The sequence below is a fragment of the Tubulanus polymorphus genome, chromosome 1 (assembly GCF_964204645.1).
Source record: "Tubulanus polymorphus chromosome 1, tnTubPoly1.2, whole genome shotgun sequence".
Classification (NCBI taxonomy): Eukaryota; Metazoa; Nemertea; class Palaeonemertea; order Tubulaniformes; family Tubulanidae; genus Tubulanus; species Tubulanus polymorphus.
This window is the reverse complement of record NC_134025.1, coordinates 26098739-26116984: the sequence shown is the minus strand read 5'-3', so window position 1 is coordinate 26116984 and position 18246 is coordinate 26098739. Positions and strand designations below refer to the sequence as shown.

The window sequence follows — 18246 nt, the reverse complement described above, 5'->3', positions numbered from 1 at the left end:
TAGAGACTACAAATACCCTTACCATTAGTAATTCTCAACTAATCCGAAAAATTGTGTAAAGAGGAATGTATAAATCGGGTTCGTGCTTAGTGGGATTTGGGTTTTGATTAGCTCTTCATTCTGGTGATTATTGAGATAGACGGCCCTTTTCAGTCAACAGGTAGTCATCCATTACCAAATTATGCCTGCCGCTGCCATTTATTCTTCGACGCAGTAATACTAGATGTACCGTATTAGATATTTATACCTGGAGATCGTGTTTATCTAGTTTATTCATAGATGCACCGGGTCTCTTTTGAAATGAAATATTACACCTTAATTTTCAATCAAAAGACATGGATTGGTCCCGATATACTGGTTGCTGTGAATCCATACAAGCAAATGGGTATTTATGAAATGGTAGGTAGACCTTTACAATCGTAATATTTAACGTATCTATTATTCGTTGCAGTGAAAATAGACCGATGAATAAATTTGACATTAGTCAGCACCGTTTTTTCGAATGCCTGGCGAATTTTTGTCGAGAGATAGCGGAAGCACTATTCTGTAGATATGACAGACGATGGATACGCCATGATGTATCATTCGACGTTTTATCAGTAAAGCAGCGATGAAACTGCCGGCATCGGCATTAAGAATGTGATTATGAAATAATTACCGGTAGACATCGAGAACGATACCATCACACTCGGAGAGAGCAAATTAATGTATCAGAAATAATTATGGAATATTTTAACGAAGAACAGGGCGACGGGTTTTTCACTGGATCGCCGAGTAATCCGGTATTGCGCTTATTCAAAGGATGAGGTGTAAGAAGCAAGAATTACGCTTCAGTAACATTTCGCAACGTAGAGCTTGTTGCCGTGAGTTTACCTCAAAAGTTCCAAAATTCTATTAATAACAAACATTCTCTACCCTCGAGTCAAATTTTACCCTTGCGTACCTCCCTTTGTTCCGACATGTGTGATGATGAGACTCCCGTACGTCTTGTATAAGCCAAGGCTTTTGTAGCTTTAAGCGACTCAATCTCGGGGAACGGAAAGAATCTATTGACTGAATGTATTTCTTGTCACGTAAGTTGGTAATGCATAGATACATTCTTCTGGTTTGATAACTACTCGGACTTATATATGCGTCGGAGAAATGTGCAATGGATTAATGGATAAATTTGCGTCATTGAGGAGTTAAGTCAGTCAGCCGTGACTGCATTATTGCTGGAGCACTGCAGTGACCTGTTCCGCCTGTTTCTTCGGATGAATATTAAAACAACTGAGACTGTGTGTTTTTGCGATGATGATCGGGTTTTTTTTCGATTTCAGAACAAGATTTATGAGATTCGAAGTGAGAAGTTACGCAGCCTGGAGCCACACATATTCTCAGTTGCAGAAGCGGCGTACAGTACTCTGTTGTTGACTGGTGACAACCAGACGTGTGTCATGATGGGCGAGAGTGGTTCTGGAAAGGTTTGTGCATACCAGACACTAAGGGTCATTCTGAACACTATTTTAATGGGATATCTTTCACTGATTTTGTTTGTTCGTGCTTTCATCACCGTGTCGTTAATCATCTAATCTTCATTCTGTAATCATTTTCCACAGAGCGGGTACAAGTCGTTTTCTCGCCCTGAATGCAAACAAATAGATTAGGCACATTAAGCGACGACGACGCTGCCATTACATTTCAAACATTTTCTGCCACCAGTGAAGAAACGATAGGCTTCTATAATCTGTGTTATATATTCGTCAAGGGAGTGATTTACTCCCAAATGTCCTCGATGTGATATAAAACTGATGAAATACGACTCGAGTTTTTGATTGCGGTATATATCATGCAAAACGAGCTATTTTTTGGGAAAAATTAATATTGGGCTTGTTTGAGTTGTGAGACAAGTTTATAGAACTGCTAAGACTTGCTTTATTTCACCAGTGGTTTGGTATTGGGTAGAGAAACATTCTATTTCAATTCCTACTGGTTTTCACGCGCATGTAGTTGGCCCAGTAGAATTTGCAAATTTGCCTCTAATGGATGAGTCTTTTGGGGGACAGGTATTTGATGAATGTTTTGATGGCATGTGTTTATTCAATACATGCATTGTTTGTATAATTCAACTTGAATAGGAGTTCTTTTTGCAATTCCGAACAGTCAACCTCTCTCTTCAGCTAGTCGAGGTAGTCAGTGTTTTAGAATTAAGGATGCAGACGTCATTTGACTTGCCTCTTGCTCATCGAAGCATCATTAGATATTTATGCAAGCAGTTCTTTCGAACTAGACTCGGTAATTAATATTGTGGCCTTCCACTCAATGTGATAACTCTCTGTAACAGCTAACGTAGAAAAGTTAATGAATGTCCTCATCAACGTCGGCAATTTATTCAATTAACCGAAAAGTGAGCATGACTAAATTGCCAATGATATTTTTCGAGCACAGTTTCAAGTTCAAATTCTAGGTGGGTTGGATGTCGTTTGGAAAATTTAGACGGCGTGTGGCTCAGCTGGTTTATTACCTTTACGATGTCAATTATACACAAAGTCGTTTAACTAATGGCTATTTACATGTAAATTACATTTAAATAGCTCTACTGGCAAAAATCATTGCAATTCCATGATTCATTTAGCTTTTCTCAGGTAAAGATCATTTCACCTCTTGATATGTTTCAATGTAGTACTGGCACCACCCAGGGGATTTGGCGTGTGTATGAATCAACCCCTTTAATATCGGTTCATGAATTCATTATTACATTTCACTGTTTCATGTGATATCTGAATAGGTTTAGTTTTAAAATGTTTTCTTATAAGATTTGAATTCCCCATGATCAGGCAGTAGAAATAGACCTCATAATTCTGGTCATAGATGTGCTTACTTTGAATATGCATTTTCCCACTAATTTCTTATATACTCTTGTTGTTACAGACGGAAAGTGCCAGATGTATTGTGCAGTATTTATGCTCAACAAACTATGCCGATTCAACTTGGATTGATCAACAAATTTTGGAAGCCGATACTATCTTAGAAGCCTTTGGTATGTTTATGTCCGGCGTAATATACATAATTCATTCGCTGGCTGCAGATCTAATCTTATGTGACAACTGGAAACTGTGAAATTCAACAGGTTGTCATTTGGCAGTCGACACTGTTTGTATATTTGCAAAGCACTCTAGTCTTTGATGAAATTCATTTTTCAAGTGATCAATAGTCCTTCATCTGTGTAACTATAATTATTGCTGATACTTGATTGAGTTGTGGCCGACTTTGTGTTGAGACCGCTTGATTGTATGATTCGATTTTTAATGGGACTTTTTCTTCATATGTTTTTACCAGGTAACGCGAAATCTTCCACCAATGCAAATTCCAGTCGTTTCGGAAAGTTTATGCAAATTAGCTTTGACCACAACCATCACATAAATGGCTGCGTTGTACACGACTACCTCCTTGAACAATCTCGTGTGGCATTCCAATCAACGGAAGAATTCAACTTTCACGTCTTCTACTATTTAATCGCAGGTGCTCAATATTGCGGAGAAATAAGCAGCCAGTTCATGGTTGGCACGACGGATATGTATCATTACTTAGACAATGTAAATAGCTCAATTTCTACTGCTGATTTAGAAATTTATAGTTATGTGAAAAAATTCGATGATTTGCGTCTAGCGTTGAATATGCTTAGCGTTCCACAGCGTATGAGTGATGGATTGTTTAGCACACTTTCGGCTATTTTATGGATTGGGAATCTGTGTTTCGCCGAATCTGCGGATGGCACAAAATGCACACTGAATCACAAGGACAAAAAAGTATTGAATCGGATATGCAAATTACTCGGTCTTCCAATGCTTAGTCTAGAACACGCATTGACGCATCATCATGTGATCATAGGCAAAAAGGAGGTGGACGTAGGATTCAAGTTACACGAGGTTTGTATATGATGTCATTTTCAATAAAAGCCTGACATCTGAACGTGGCATCCTATTTCACCGATAACCTATCCTATCTGTCACATAAGATTTGTGGTAGTATGTCGGCGAACTGTTTGTTATTTGCTGCTTTCACGAGATTGCGACATTTTTTTCAGGCTCGGGAGAATCGGCATTGTATCGCTAAGGTGTTGTACATGAGGGTTTTTGCTTGGTTGGTCGAACACATCAATGTATATACGAATCCCGACAATGACGTCGAGCAGTTCATCGGTCTGCTCGATTTGGGTGGTTTTGAAGAAATGTGGGTAAGTTACAAGGTAAATTTTTTTTCAGGAGATATCGTCAATATCTCTACATCTTTTTACAGTTCTAGTAGAATGCATTAGATTGTGTATGTAAAAGGCTGAATTGAATAAAAGGCAGCGTTTTATATACCGTAACTACTCTGCATGTATGCCAATATTTGATTTCATATCTTAATCACATATCTTAATCACATATCTTATATTGGCTCGTTAGTTAGTTGCTGCTGACTGTATATGTAAATCGGATAATGATTTCTGGCCAAATTACTGGCGACATTTGCATTGTCACAAGCGAAACCTATTTAGAATCGTCCAGATTCACTGGTTGTAGTTGACACGACCTGATACGACTTAAAACAGTGTAATCTAGCCAGAACCTCCCACTGATCTCGTCAATCAGTACATCTGCTATCCTCTCCTCCTCTGTCTTCCTCTTGATTACCCAAATGTATGTTTGCGTGGAACAATGTTGATTAATTGTTGGATAGTTCAGTATTTTTCCAGTAGGTGGAAGTACCAGCTGTATCCAGCGTCCAGTGTTTGGTGCACTCACATCACCATACTCTCTTATTCTGCACATTGTATATTGCATCTCTTAGTAAATATATACATATATTGCACTAATTTGACTGATGTCTCATTTGTTAATGTTTATGTGTATTCAATTGTTGTAGGTAAATGGTTTTGAACAGTTTTGCTTCAATTTGGCCAATGAGCGACTTCATCAATATTTCAATGATGTCGTGTTTGTTTTGGAACAAGCAGAGGTACCCAAAAACCACAAAAATTGTTGATAGCTATATGCGCATTTACATGTATAGCATATCGATATACTTCTTTCAAATGAATCATTTTGTACTGATCGATGAGTTTTGAACTTTCAGTACAGAAATGAGGAGCTGGATTTCTCATTTGTGGACTTCTGTAGTAATTCATCCACTGTGGAGCTGCTTGAAAGAGTAAGTCAACGAATTAGTCTACCGGTACTTCCTTTTGGGAATTTATCTTTATTCAATATAATTGGCAAAAATTTTTTCAGCCCGATTTGAGTATTCTGTCAATCTTGGACGAAGAAACTAAATCTTCTTTAGTAAGTATGGATTATGATTTATTGGGGTTTTGCAAGCAATAGTTTATGTCAAGCCAAGCTATATGTGGTGATATTGGCTCAATAAAATCATGCTCTTACTGAGTGCTGCAGATGTGAACTAAAAAAATATATAACGAGGCAATCACTAAGAGTTGAGTGGTTTAATTATAAGTCAAGCATTGAATATAGCTTTATGAGACTTAGATGTATTGATTTTATTGTATTGAACAGTACTTGAAACATCTGCGGGTATTTAATTAAACCGGTACGTTTATATTAATTCATATTTTTCTGCAGACGGACGATCAAACGTTCGTTAATCGTCTGCACGAAGAGTTTGAAAACCATGAATCATATGTGAAAAATCAGAACGACCGACGGTTAGAGGTGGAATTTGGTATCCGACACTTTGCTGGATCTGTGATGTACTGCGTGCTTGGATTTTTGGAGAAAAATAAAGACTTGCATCAGGAAACACTGTTTGAATTGCTGAAAACCGCCAAGAATCCATTTGCCCGAGATCTTTACAGGTTTAAGGTGAGTCAGTAATCGCACAATGTAATCTATGCCTTTAGGTCACAATTTACAAAACTATAATACATGTTTCTGAAAATTCATTCCAGGATTTATTGGGAATGAAAGTACCTGAAAATTGCTCAATCATACAGCCAGCGAAGAAAGTAAAGACAATACAACATACAGTTGTTGGTACAATGCAGCATGAACTGTCCCTTCTATACAGTATGGTATCTCGCACAAACCCGTGGTATGTATACATCTCGAGTCCAGTAGCTTGCAATCTTATTTCGGCACCCGTTGATGTAAACGTGACCTATGTTTTATCGCTAGATCTCATTTTAAAAACATTTTTTGAAAACGTTCTATATATAGTTTTACACCGATGGGTGCATCATGCGAACCGGATCTTTCTGTGTTAATTTGTTTCTCTAATAATTGATTAAGCATCCCTTTGAATTTTACTCACTCATAGTTTTGTTGTCAAATATGTAGCCTGATATTCCATTTTCTTCGATTATTGCCCACTTACGAAGCAAGATTGCATTTTCATTTCAATAAATACGATGTTAAATGTTTGAGAATGTGAAATATTTGGCATCTATTTGTTAAATTTTCTTAGATAAATCTTAGTGGCGTCATATTTTACCTTATGAAATTGCCTTTAAGATATATAAGTTGCTTTTTTGCTTCCAATGGCTCCCATTGTTCTTCATAGTAAGATACCATGCATTGAATTGAGTGTAGTAAATGTATATATTTTTTCATCGAACAACTATGAATTCTGCATTTGTGTAACGCTAAATTTTCCTTGAAATATTCTTCACTTCTTTATACGTTATTTTATGCCAATTAATTTTGATTCAATTATACACCTTTATGACATCTGAAGCACACTACAAATGAAAATGTGGAATTAAGATCTGGTTTAGCTTCAATAAGCGAACGAATCCATTGTTCCAGTGTATGCTTCAGTGCATTTTGGTTATATTGACTTTGATATCGCTTTCTTACCTAAAAATCACGCTCGCTGTTGTTTTCTATCATTCATTTTAGTTTTTCCATTATTGGATGTTTATATCATTTTTATAGCATTTTCTTCTATGGATATGTGTGCTTGCTGAGTGTTGCTGTCATTGTAAAATGGATCGGTAAGTGAAAACTCAATCATATTCTAATATATAACGCACATATATAGTCGAGGGTACGTAGTTCATGCACTGGATGAGTACAATATTGGAAATTTTTAATGCGAGTAAAAAACTTTTTCGATCTGTTCTCATAACGTATTAACAAATAGCTTTATCACGGATATTTTAGGTATTGAAAGAAAAATTTGATCGTTTTGATTTTAGATGATAGTCAGTTGTGTCATCCATCATTTTATTGTCATTTTCATAGCTCTGTTATGTATTTATTTCAAGTTTCAAAACGATCGAAAACATGCTTTGAATTTTTTTGTTTTCACAGAAATCACACAATGGATAACGCTTTCGTTCTAGGTTTGTTTGTTGTTTCAAGCCAAACGATTCAAACATACCCGGCGAATACGACAATGAATTCATGAAGAAGCAGTTGCACTCTATGGGAATTGTTGATGTCGTGAAAATGAAAAAGGAGGTACTACACGTTAACAAGAATGTCAATATATGAACTAGAAACGTCGTCAATTTAATATGAATCGCATCGGCACTAATGCTACTTCATTACTGACAATTTGATATTCTATGCGTTTGTTTTAGGGTTATCACGATCATGTGCCGATCGACTTGTTTATCGAAAAGTACCGCTGTCTCGTCAGTAGCGACATGGAACCTCTTGACGCGAAAGAATACGTATATTACATCATTAGCTCTTTGAGTCTACCTGCTGATGACTGGCAACTAGGATGCAATAAGGTATATCCGTATAAAAAACGATTAATCCCACGATTACGCCATCTATCGATCAGTCTCATTACGTATGGTGGTTGTTTCGTTTACTTCCACCGATGGGTGAAAGATGGCGATGTAATCAGTTCAACGTTATTACGTTAATAATCTTCGCTGTGTGTAGTTGTGTAGTAGATTTGACTAGCGGGTAATTCGAGTAATTTCCGTCCGCTCGCGTTATTGTTGTTGTTGATATTCGATGGATGAACGAGGACCGAACCACTTTACCGTTCTCGTAGACAATGAATGCGACGCTGATTGACAACGCACGGTTACTGATTGATCTTTTTCATTACCGATGATGATCTAGCGAAGGTAGTAACTGGTTACCAAAGTTACTCGATAAACAACAGTACAATATATCTCTATACGCATCATCAACTGAAATCGAATACGCGCGTCCAGCGTAGAATAAAGGATTTTGATTTCGGAGTAGACTCTCTTGCTCTAACTCGATATCGTATATATGTGCATTCATACTAGCGTCGATATCGACATGAGAATATCTTCGTGAATTTCAGTAGTTTTGATTTTTTGTGAGTACATGAAAAGTGAAATCTCTCGTCGAGATTTAGGGAAAAAACGAGGCGACTTATACTTAATGCATGTATGAAACAAAACTCGGTACCGGTAAAACTGATATCGAGCAAACTGGAACAATTTTGCTATCATGGGACAAGCATTTTAAAGTGTGCATTTGATTTTTGTTTTTGAGGTCTTTCTTCGACGATCAGTTTGTGATCCATTGGAGGAAAAGAGGAGGGAATATTTGAGTAAAAAGGCAGTGGTAATTCAACGGAACTGGCGACTGTATAAGTTGCGTAAAGGTGAGTACTTTAAATGTTGTTAGATGAACTCCTTGCACGGTTACCGTTCTTAACGAGAATTTTGACGATTGATCTACGGACTACAGGAAAAGATGTAGCACTCAAAAATTGAAATAGAGAATAAGACTCTCAATATCTGTAATAGCTTGATTGCTGAATTGGGTCCTATAAATTGGGTCCTAAGTAAATTAAGTAAACATAGCCAGAATTGCAGGATTTTTTAGGTCTAACGAACTTTGACTGAAAATTTGAATCGACAACTACAATCAATGTGTATAAGTTGTAAGTGATGGATAATCTGTTTATTGATACATAGAGAGCATGCACACATCGGCGTTCATGCATTTCAATTGAATTCTAGGGTGACCCTGTAAACTCTGTGTTATCTACGCGTGAAAAGGATGAGAACCTTGTAGGTGTTATATATTGTAATATCAATAAACAAATGAATCGTTTCATTTCCAAGAATCCTCTGAGCCTTCATGAACTCAAACTCTTATGTAGACTTTGTGGGTGCAATCAGGCGTTCACTATCCGTTACATAGGTTTTCGAGCTCATTTGTTGAACGACTCTTCACAACAGTTCCATGCATAAATTCATTGTGAAAAAATTGTTAATTTTCCTCAAAGGGCTGAGCTCTCCATCAGCGGCAGGGAGTGTGTCATTTTCAACTCTTTCGCTCTGAATAAATAAGCTCTCAATCATCGTAGTTGCAGTGACATGACGCTTGCTATCGTATTATTTTAATGATGGGTAATACTTATGGCATTGGAAATTCGATTCCCTTTTGGAATAAAACCATTAATTACTCATCCTCAGTGTTGCCGCAATAATTTCATGTAACAGTTGATGAGGATAAAATGTGTCTGGCATACACTGATTTTGATGTTACACGGAGTTACAAGCAGTGACCCTTCTGGTCTAATTCAGTAGCAATTGTTGAGTGGCTTTTGATGAGCAACGAAGTGAAAGTATATTTTTCAGTAGCCTCCCTTTATACAAATTTGTAGATTCCGCCGAATGATACTGGATTTTCATTTGATGATTGCTTTACTTCGATGATTTCATGAATAATTTCGCGATAGATGATTACCCAGCTACAGATACGGATACAGTCAAAGCTGTACATCTTGAATAATTGCCTCTATGTTCGGTATTCATTGAATTGTTTCGTCTTAGATACAAATTCACCTCCAAATTGAACTAATATTGAACTGTAACGATTTTACTAGTTACTCCACACACAGATCCCTTCTTCCTTGATAATGAAAAATGTACTGAGATCACTGCAGAAACTGAACATCAGCAAACGTCTCGAAAAATGCACTTATAATTGAGTCATGATCGCAGTCGTGCTGTGCACAAAATGTATCGTGACAATAAGTAGAGGGTGGGGCGCACTGCACCATGTCTTTAATTAGTCTCCGCAAGTTGTCAACTGCAATTAAATCTTTTCATTAACGCTAGAATTCTTTCTTCGGAAACTTATTTGAAATTGGGTCTCATTAAAATTGAAGCCTCGATTGTCGATCGATTCAATTTTTCGATGGAAATTTTCTCCGCTATTGTACTAACGTCACGATAGAAGATCAAGTTCACCACGCTTTAAGATAATCACGCTTAATAACTTAACATGCAGCATTAAAATCATATTCTACGGTTCATAACGAGTCTTTTTAAGTGCTTAAAAGTGCTTTCTTTTTAAAAAATTATCGTTTTAGAGTCCATGCTTTTACTATGCTTAAAAGTGCTTACTTTTGCCTTACTAATATGAACCCTGTATTTTGCTTCTATACCGAAACTATCTAGATTATTCCAAGAGTGATAAATGTTTTACCAGGTGATAACTACTACTAATGGGCGAATTTTGAAATATTCTTAGGCGTTGATTCATCTCCCCTGCGTATATGATAAAATCAGCCTTGGATGCGATGTCCAGTGATAATGAAATAAGAGTATAAAGAAATTAGAAGCTGAAATCATGTAGTATTCCTCTCTGATATTGGAGTTTTACAGACAGATTGATTGTCAGCGATGATGATGATGATGTTATGCTCATATCATCTATTGCCTGATTCAAACCACATCATGTCAAGGTTAATTGACCGCCGGTCCGAGGTGTACAATACGGAATTGTTTTTGATTGCGACGTGGACACTCCGTCATTAGTTCAATAGGACGGATCACAGAAAGGAATAAATGACTGATCACCGACGAGCCCGGGCTCGAGTATTGATTAGTCATTCTGTCAGGTAGAACTCGCAGCACCGAACGATGACGACACGACGCCGCGTATAAATCTTTCGACGTTAGCTCATTCAATTTACCTGATCTGACTGACAATTAGGCCAACAAAACAACCTAGGTAAATCTAGAAAATGCTTTTATTGTCACAGAACATTAAGCAATTTGCCCGCCGGTAAGGTTGCATGTCGGGCCGAAGCGCGAGGCAGATATTTGAGATGGTCGTACCATGTCAAAGCGCGGATATTATCATATGAATTGATATACAGTATATCAGGTTCAGATGTTTGCCTATTCTGGTATGATTCTCATCTTCACCCTTAACCCCTCAGCCGGTAGGCCCCACGGGGTATTATCATCGCTTTTGTCCAGGTGGCCTTCCAGTAAGAGCTTGTTCCCACTTTGTAGTTTTCAACCAATTTTCTTATAACTTCGTATTTAGATTAGGGATGTAAGAAGATTGTGCCCTATTGTTTTTGACCAACCGGTATATAGTAAGAGTCCATCATGAAATTTATTTTTGATCTTTGATAAATTTTACTTTCAATCTTTTGACTTGTACGTTATGGGTTTCAATTTTTACTTCGTGGAAATTGCTGAGTATAAGTTTTTACATGATTTTAAGTTGTTGATTATCATATCAGGTACACATATGACATTATCAGGATAAAACGAAGACACTTGATATATTCACTGGCACCAGTCATTATCTACTTTCGTGGCTTATATGTATATATTACCAATATTTCAATATTGCAACACATTACAGAGAATAATACTCAGAGAATGTCAAATATTGTATTTTGAAATATTAATGCTAGTGTTTTTTTATTTGCATGTCATAACTGTAATGCTACTAGTTTACAGAATGATTGTTGATGAATTCAATATACAAGACACAGGTTCTAGTGTCATTTATGTATTTAAATCTGAAAGCCCTGAAAGTCCTAATGCTGACGTGAAGAGTGATTTGTGTATATTGGATATGCAGGACACAAATATGGCGTGTCATTTTCATGCATATTTCATCGGGTTCATGCTTCCCTCATTTGGTCCCTAGATAACTCCGTTTTCTTGTATAGATTGAGGATAATATGAGAACTATTTGTTGACTCGCCATGAATCTGAAACAAGATATTATAAAACCACCTACTGATCTTTTTCTTTAGAACAGAACCAGCCGTGCAATATTAAAACCAGTTAGAATTACATGAGGGATATATAGACATTTTCATTCGAAATCGTATTCTTTGCAAGTAAGAGGATGAAGATGTATCAAGAATACACCCAAAAGGTGTAGGAGGTCGTATGAAACAAAGAAGAGTCAAGTCTCATAAGGAAACAGTCTAGAACTTACAGAATGATAGCGTTGTAATGGTTTACTGTAACCGATATTCCCTTATAGAAACGTCTGAAATATTTAAGAAATAGATTTTGCTACTTAAGAATATCTTATAGTTTCATAAGGCGTGTTTTTACTGGATATTCTTACGAATTCATCCTTGACTTTCGTAACTATCATAAGCATTGGCAATCAGGTAGATGATGTATTTCGTTTTCCTGAAGTAGCTGGTTTATAGAAAAATAGCGTTTGACGATGAAGAATTAGTTGATTTCCACTGAGCACATCATCAAGTAGTGTGTCACTAATGTATGCAACTAATAGCATGTATTGACATTGAATGATTCTTTAGAGCCCTCACATCTTGCAGCTACGGAAGCCAGCTAATTGATGATTGTTTAACGTTCTTTGTGCTGCATGTTTCCTTTTTTCGTAAGAATTTCCCCCAACTTCTTGCATCATTAAAAAGTACAAAATCTAACCAGCTCAGTTGAAATTTCTTATGATGCTATATCGAATGATCAAACTGTTGTTTCTTTTTTTCTCTTTGAGAATGGAGACAACATGTCTGATTTTGATGATTAATTACCTTCTGTGCGTGTTTAATGAAATCAAGTGGAAACTATAGTTATTTTTCGTGCGTGAAGCATATTTAGTGTGATCATGGTCTCTAGTTAAGCGCTGTGCAACTCCCTTCTGTAGCAATTCAGAACTGAGTTTATCAGTAATATATACAATAAACACTAACATAATGTATAAAATCCAACATCAGGATTATTGTTTATTGTTCTTAATTGGGGGCTCAAAAATGGGCCTAGATAAAAATCATAGAAAAGTTGCAATACGTTTAGTTCATCATAAGACCAAAATAGTGATACGGTTATTCTAACCATGGACACCAATAGCGTCTATAGCTGCAATCACATGAGCATTTTTGGCTTGTGCCTAATAAGGCCAGAACAGGTCAAATCATTGCGTATGAATGAAGAAATTGGTTCAAAATGAATTCATTCAATTCAAATGAAGAAGATCTTGACCCAGGAGGTCTACAATCAATAAATGTACTCGCGGTGGGCTCAGTCGCGAGCAATGTTTCAGTTGTAGTTATCTTCGCTACAGTCGTCATTCATTATCAGCTTTGTTTCCTTCGACTAATGGGATTTACACCTCAGCTGCTGAAGAAATAGATAGTTACCTGATTTCTCGAGACGCTGTGTATCCGCGTTGGCTGTATCTCAAAGATTTTATTTGTTTCCACGAGAAACTACTTTGATGATGACACCGTATGATGATGACATGTATTTCGTATTGCATTCACACCATCTCGGGGTTCATCGCAAACGTTGACACTTTGTTGACTAACTAGTGATGTTGCTGTTGTGTCTAGTCGGAATCAATTTACTTATCGTAACGTATTAACGCTCGGTGAAATCGACAAAAAACTTATCGACTAATGATAAAGCGCGGTAATTTTCACCTGCATGTTTTAAGCTATATATAGTTTCATTTATGGATTCGGTGATTAATGTTTGTTCAAGTGAAAGGTTCGATAATATCTCATCGATGACGCGTTTTATATTCGTATGGATGTATAGATTTTTCTCGTTACCGGGTTTTCATTCGTGTGAGTAAGAGCAGTAAGAGCAGTAAGAGTAGTAAGAGCAGTAAGAGTGACGTATCAACAACTCGGAATTTTCATGGATTACTGAATCTGTAGAAACGAGTCTTTATAATATATGGTAAGTAATGGAAAATCCATGAATGCAGCGTAAGCCTCTTTTGAAGCTCAAAACAAGAAAGAATTTGTCATAATGCATTAAGCCGTGATCACATGGAGACGATTTGACCCGGGCCAAATTTGGCCTGCACCTTTGCATTTGCATTTGTTTACTTGTATACCACTCCCTTGATTCTAAATGATGCTTAAACAAAGTGAAATGAGTCACTTCCGAAAATTCGCAATTTGCAAGTCGCAATCTTAGCGCGGATCAAATCGTTGCGTGTGAATTGCAACTGGTGCTGGAAGTGACTCAATTCGCTTTGTTTAAGCATTGTTTAGTATCGAGTAAATGATTTACATGTGAACTAATAAGGCACGGGCCAAATTTGACTGAGGTCGGATGCGGGCCAAATCATCTTGTGGTCGGGGCTATAATCGCTATTGGCACTGGTTTCATTCACTACATTCTACTTCATCATCATTATGCTCACTAATATCTTCCATCTGTTTAGCTGCATCGAAGTGAACTGCATTTTGAAATCGGTTTCAATCTATTCCCGAAGTTAACTCGACTTAAAACGGTTTGTAATTCGATTTACGGAGTGGGTCGTTACCGAATTTCATTCGATCAGCGAATATGCAAATCGAGACTCACCGATGATGACGCGTTGTAAACTCGAGATAATGGTTCAGTCGTGCCAATTTAGCCGTTCGAGTCGCTCATCAACCGCGAGCATTTGAACAAAATTGAATTTAAGGTGGTTCAATAACGCGGTGATTGAACACAACTGAGAACGCATCCACTTATCACTTCAACTGGAGCAACTTGAATTTCCCTCCGGGGAAATCTGTTTTGGGTAATCGAGGTGTAACTGCTCACCAGTTTCCCCTGTTGTAAAAAGTAAATGATAGATTCATAGATAGATTCGATTTAAAGTTAATTCAGTTGAGAATCTCATCCTTCCTTTCGACTGATTTGTAATTATGAAACAACCGCCGCGGAAACTTCCGATATTTTCCGTTTATTGTCATTTACAAATCTCATTTCCAATCCTATTTTGTTCGCGAAATCCCGTTTTGAAACACTTCTATACCAATCGATCAGCCTTTGAATATATCTTCACTTGCCGTTTACGTGATGAAAACTTTTTACATGTTTTACACATGAGCGGATATCGACTTTCATCTTGTCATCTACGATTTACTACGTACTTCATTGATGCCTCTTTAAAGAAAAAACGCAAAAGAAGTGAGAAATTATTCTGTCTCATATTAGAATGAAGTACCAGTATTTTGGATAATCTTGTGCATAGATTTCCATTCTCATTGGCCTTGGTTCATCAAAATCTACTGATTTCGGATTTATCGAGACTAACGGCTTAATGACTGAGTCAACAGTTCACCAAAACAGCAAATTCAACGCGCTGATCAATGTAGTCTTTCACTATCTATATCTGAATATGATTGAGTTGTTGGATGGATTGACAGACACAAGGGAAGATGACGATGATGCATATTTTATCATTCAACACATCACACTTTCCTCCATTGCATTGTAATCAGTCAGGAATAAACACCGTAATTATGAAAGTGACTGCACATATTGATCAACTCATTGTATATTACTGGATAAAGCTTTTGTATGGATGGCTCGTTGCCTTAGATATACCTTCATTCATCAGCCTGTAGCGGATAATTTTTCTCTCTGAATTTTCTTTGTTCTCGTATCTATATCGTATGCAGTTTGAATTTTAAATGTGTTGATGATTTCTAAGGTCTCTCGGATGATTTTCTGATGGTCAATAGTTCAGCGTACATACCTCAAACATTGTGAAAATCAAAATTATTGCTTCGAGCAGCTGTGATGATGACATGGTCATTTAACCCTCCTCGCTGAGTATCAATGACAGTAATGATTGAATATTGCCGTGAGGTACATATATCTATATACTTAGAGGTTGTAATCAGAATCTTCTGTAGTTATTATTATTGAGTTAAAGACAAATTCTTAGATGTTTTGTATATACATTAGACATGTCATATATATATATATATATATATATATATATATATATATATATATATATATATATATATATATATATATATATATATATATATATATATATATATATATATATATATATATATATATATATATATATATATATATATATATATATATATATATATATATATATATATATACCCCATAGTTAAATTACTTAGAAGTCAGTGAACGTAGATACATTTGAAGAAGTCAAATCAGAGAAGTAGTCAAATGAACTACGTAAAATTGTAACTATTTATGGACAATTTTCAAGGAAATATATTAGTATTGCTTTCGTAACTGATCAGCATTCTGATTCCAGATAGAAAGAAGATCAGCGCTTCATTTCATGTTATACATACAGCGAACGAACGTGTATGATTTAGTTAATGGCTTGTACATCACTGTCGCAAACATTTCCTGCTGCCATGGTTTGAATTCTTAATTGCATTCTTTCTAGAAACAGATATACAGAGATAGAACGGTCGAAGTGTACACTTTATTCCTCATCTGTGTGGGAAAAACCAGGCCTGTGCTGAGTTTTTTTTGAGCGGCTGTTCCATTTCAAGAAAAAGGGTACTTTCCTTGAAAAAGGACAGATCTAGAATATGAAGTGCCCGAGTACCTGAATAAATCATTTAAAGGTTGAATTACTTTTCATTTTTCCAAAAAAACCATCTTGTCCCAATTTTTTTGAAACTGACTTTTTGAAGGGCACTTAAAGGAGAATTTTAGGGGTTCGTTCCTTTACCCCAAACCCCAACCCCCTTGGCACGGGCTTGATGACTAATGAGCAGGCCATACACATATATGTACTCAGGGGTTCTTCAGGTATATCATCCTTCATCAACGAGCTAAAAAATCTCTAATCAAGGACCGAATGACTGCGGTGTAATGTATACCGATCAAAGGTAGTTTTTGAATACGTGAGGTTTATGTTTGATGTTCGTATTGGTTGTAGTTTGTGGCCTGATGAATTCCCGTGTTATGTCACGATATGCGACGACGGCGGCGTCGGCTAAATGGATTGCGCGTAGAGAACCCGCGCTCGGAGATGCTTCTCGCGTGGGATATTGTATTTGTATACGTTTTAACTGAAAAACTACTAGAATCCCATCAACTCATCTGTTGACTCTGTACAATCGCGACGCGATGAATCTGCACGAATAAACGCCATAATAATTCTACGAGTTATGAAATCAAATTGATACAAACAGAAGACTAACTCGGTCATTTTTACTTTCACATCTCAGCATCTGTTATCTGATACTCTGACGTGATGTCTCATTATCATCGGCATTGTTCATTAGTGGCTGTAGCTGCATAGTTCATCTTAGCCTGCAGTTCCTGCCAAGTAAGATGATTAAAATCTACCAAATTAGCCACATTCTAATGATACTAATGCGATGCTTTTATTCAGACCGTATTGAATAATAGTTGACTTGCGTCAACAGTGTTATTAGGAGTCTGGTCAATTCATCTAATATCTTCTGTCTTAATGAACGAATGTTATTGCAATCGCTGCAAGTCATTTATCTGTTGTGCATGTTGCTTTTAGCTAGTAATTATGAAAGCTATTTTTACTATTCTTCAATATAAATTCATATGTTCTTGGACACTTCCCATCGGCAGAGATCAGGGACCAAGTTCACGTAAGCTAGCTAAACTACTTCCTGACAACAGTAATTAACTGTAATATGTGCTATACAAAAACCCACAATATTGACGAAATAGTAACTATCAAATCAGTTTTTTCATTGTAGCTATTGATTTATTGAAAATGAAAAATAGAAGAATTTTGAATATATCTCCAAAGACCATATCTTTCGGAAATGTCAGGAAAATAGATTTTGTAGTTATTTCACCAATATTGTAGGGTTTTCATAAGTACTACATTGACTGCGACTAGTCTAGATTGATTTCTAGTAATTTAGGCGATTAACCCTTTTGGGTTTCGTGAGATAATGCTTAACACTAGCAACCGTACTTAAGGCTTAGCAAGCGTTCGAAAGGTCTTGTCATATATACCGGTGATTTATTTCATTCTGCTGTTTGAGATTTAATGTCCATATTTGCATTAAGTTCATTCTCAAGAGTCTCTACACGGGAGTGAAACATTCATCATTTACTCAAGCGACGCGATACTGTCTTCCTGTTTTATCTATCACTCGGCAAAAGGCTTTAGGGCTTTGTTCTTTTACTGATTGGATTGGGGAATTTAATCCGATGGCTCGGATAGTGGATTACTCTTTACAGAAACCTTCGAGGTGTGTTCTTATATTGAGAGTGTCTGGTAGATTTGATACCTG

At 36.6% G+C, this 18246-nt stretch overlaps 1 protein-coding gene across 1 annotated transcript; it reads left to right on the top strand.

Moving 5' to 3' along the window:
- The first annotated feature begins 722 nt into the window (after positions 1-722).
- LOC141914872 (myosin-I heavy chain-like) lies at positions 723-5348 on the top strand. Its single transcript, XM_074806207.1, has 8 exons — positions 723-782; positions 1320-1463; positions 2911-3019; positions 3319-3908; positions 4067-4216; positions 4891-4983; positions 5101-5175; positions 5256-5348. Exons 1-8 carry the CDS (start codon positions 723-725, stop codon positions 5346-5348), a joined length of 1314 nt encoding a protein of 437 aa, XP_074662308.1.
- The last annotated feature ends 12898 nt before the right edge of the window (positions 5349-18246 follow it).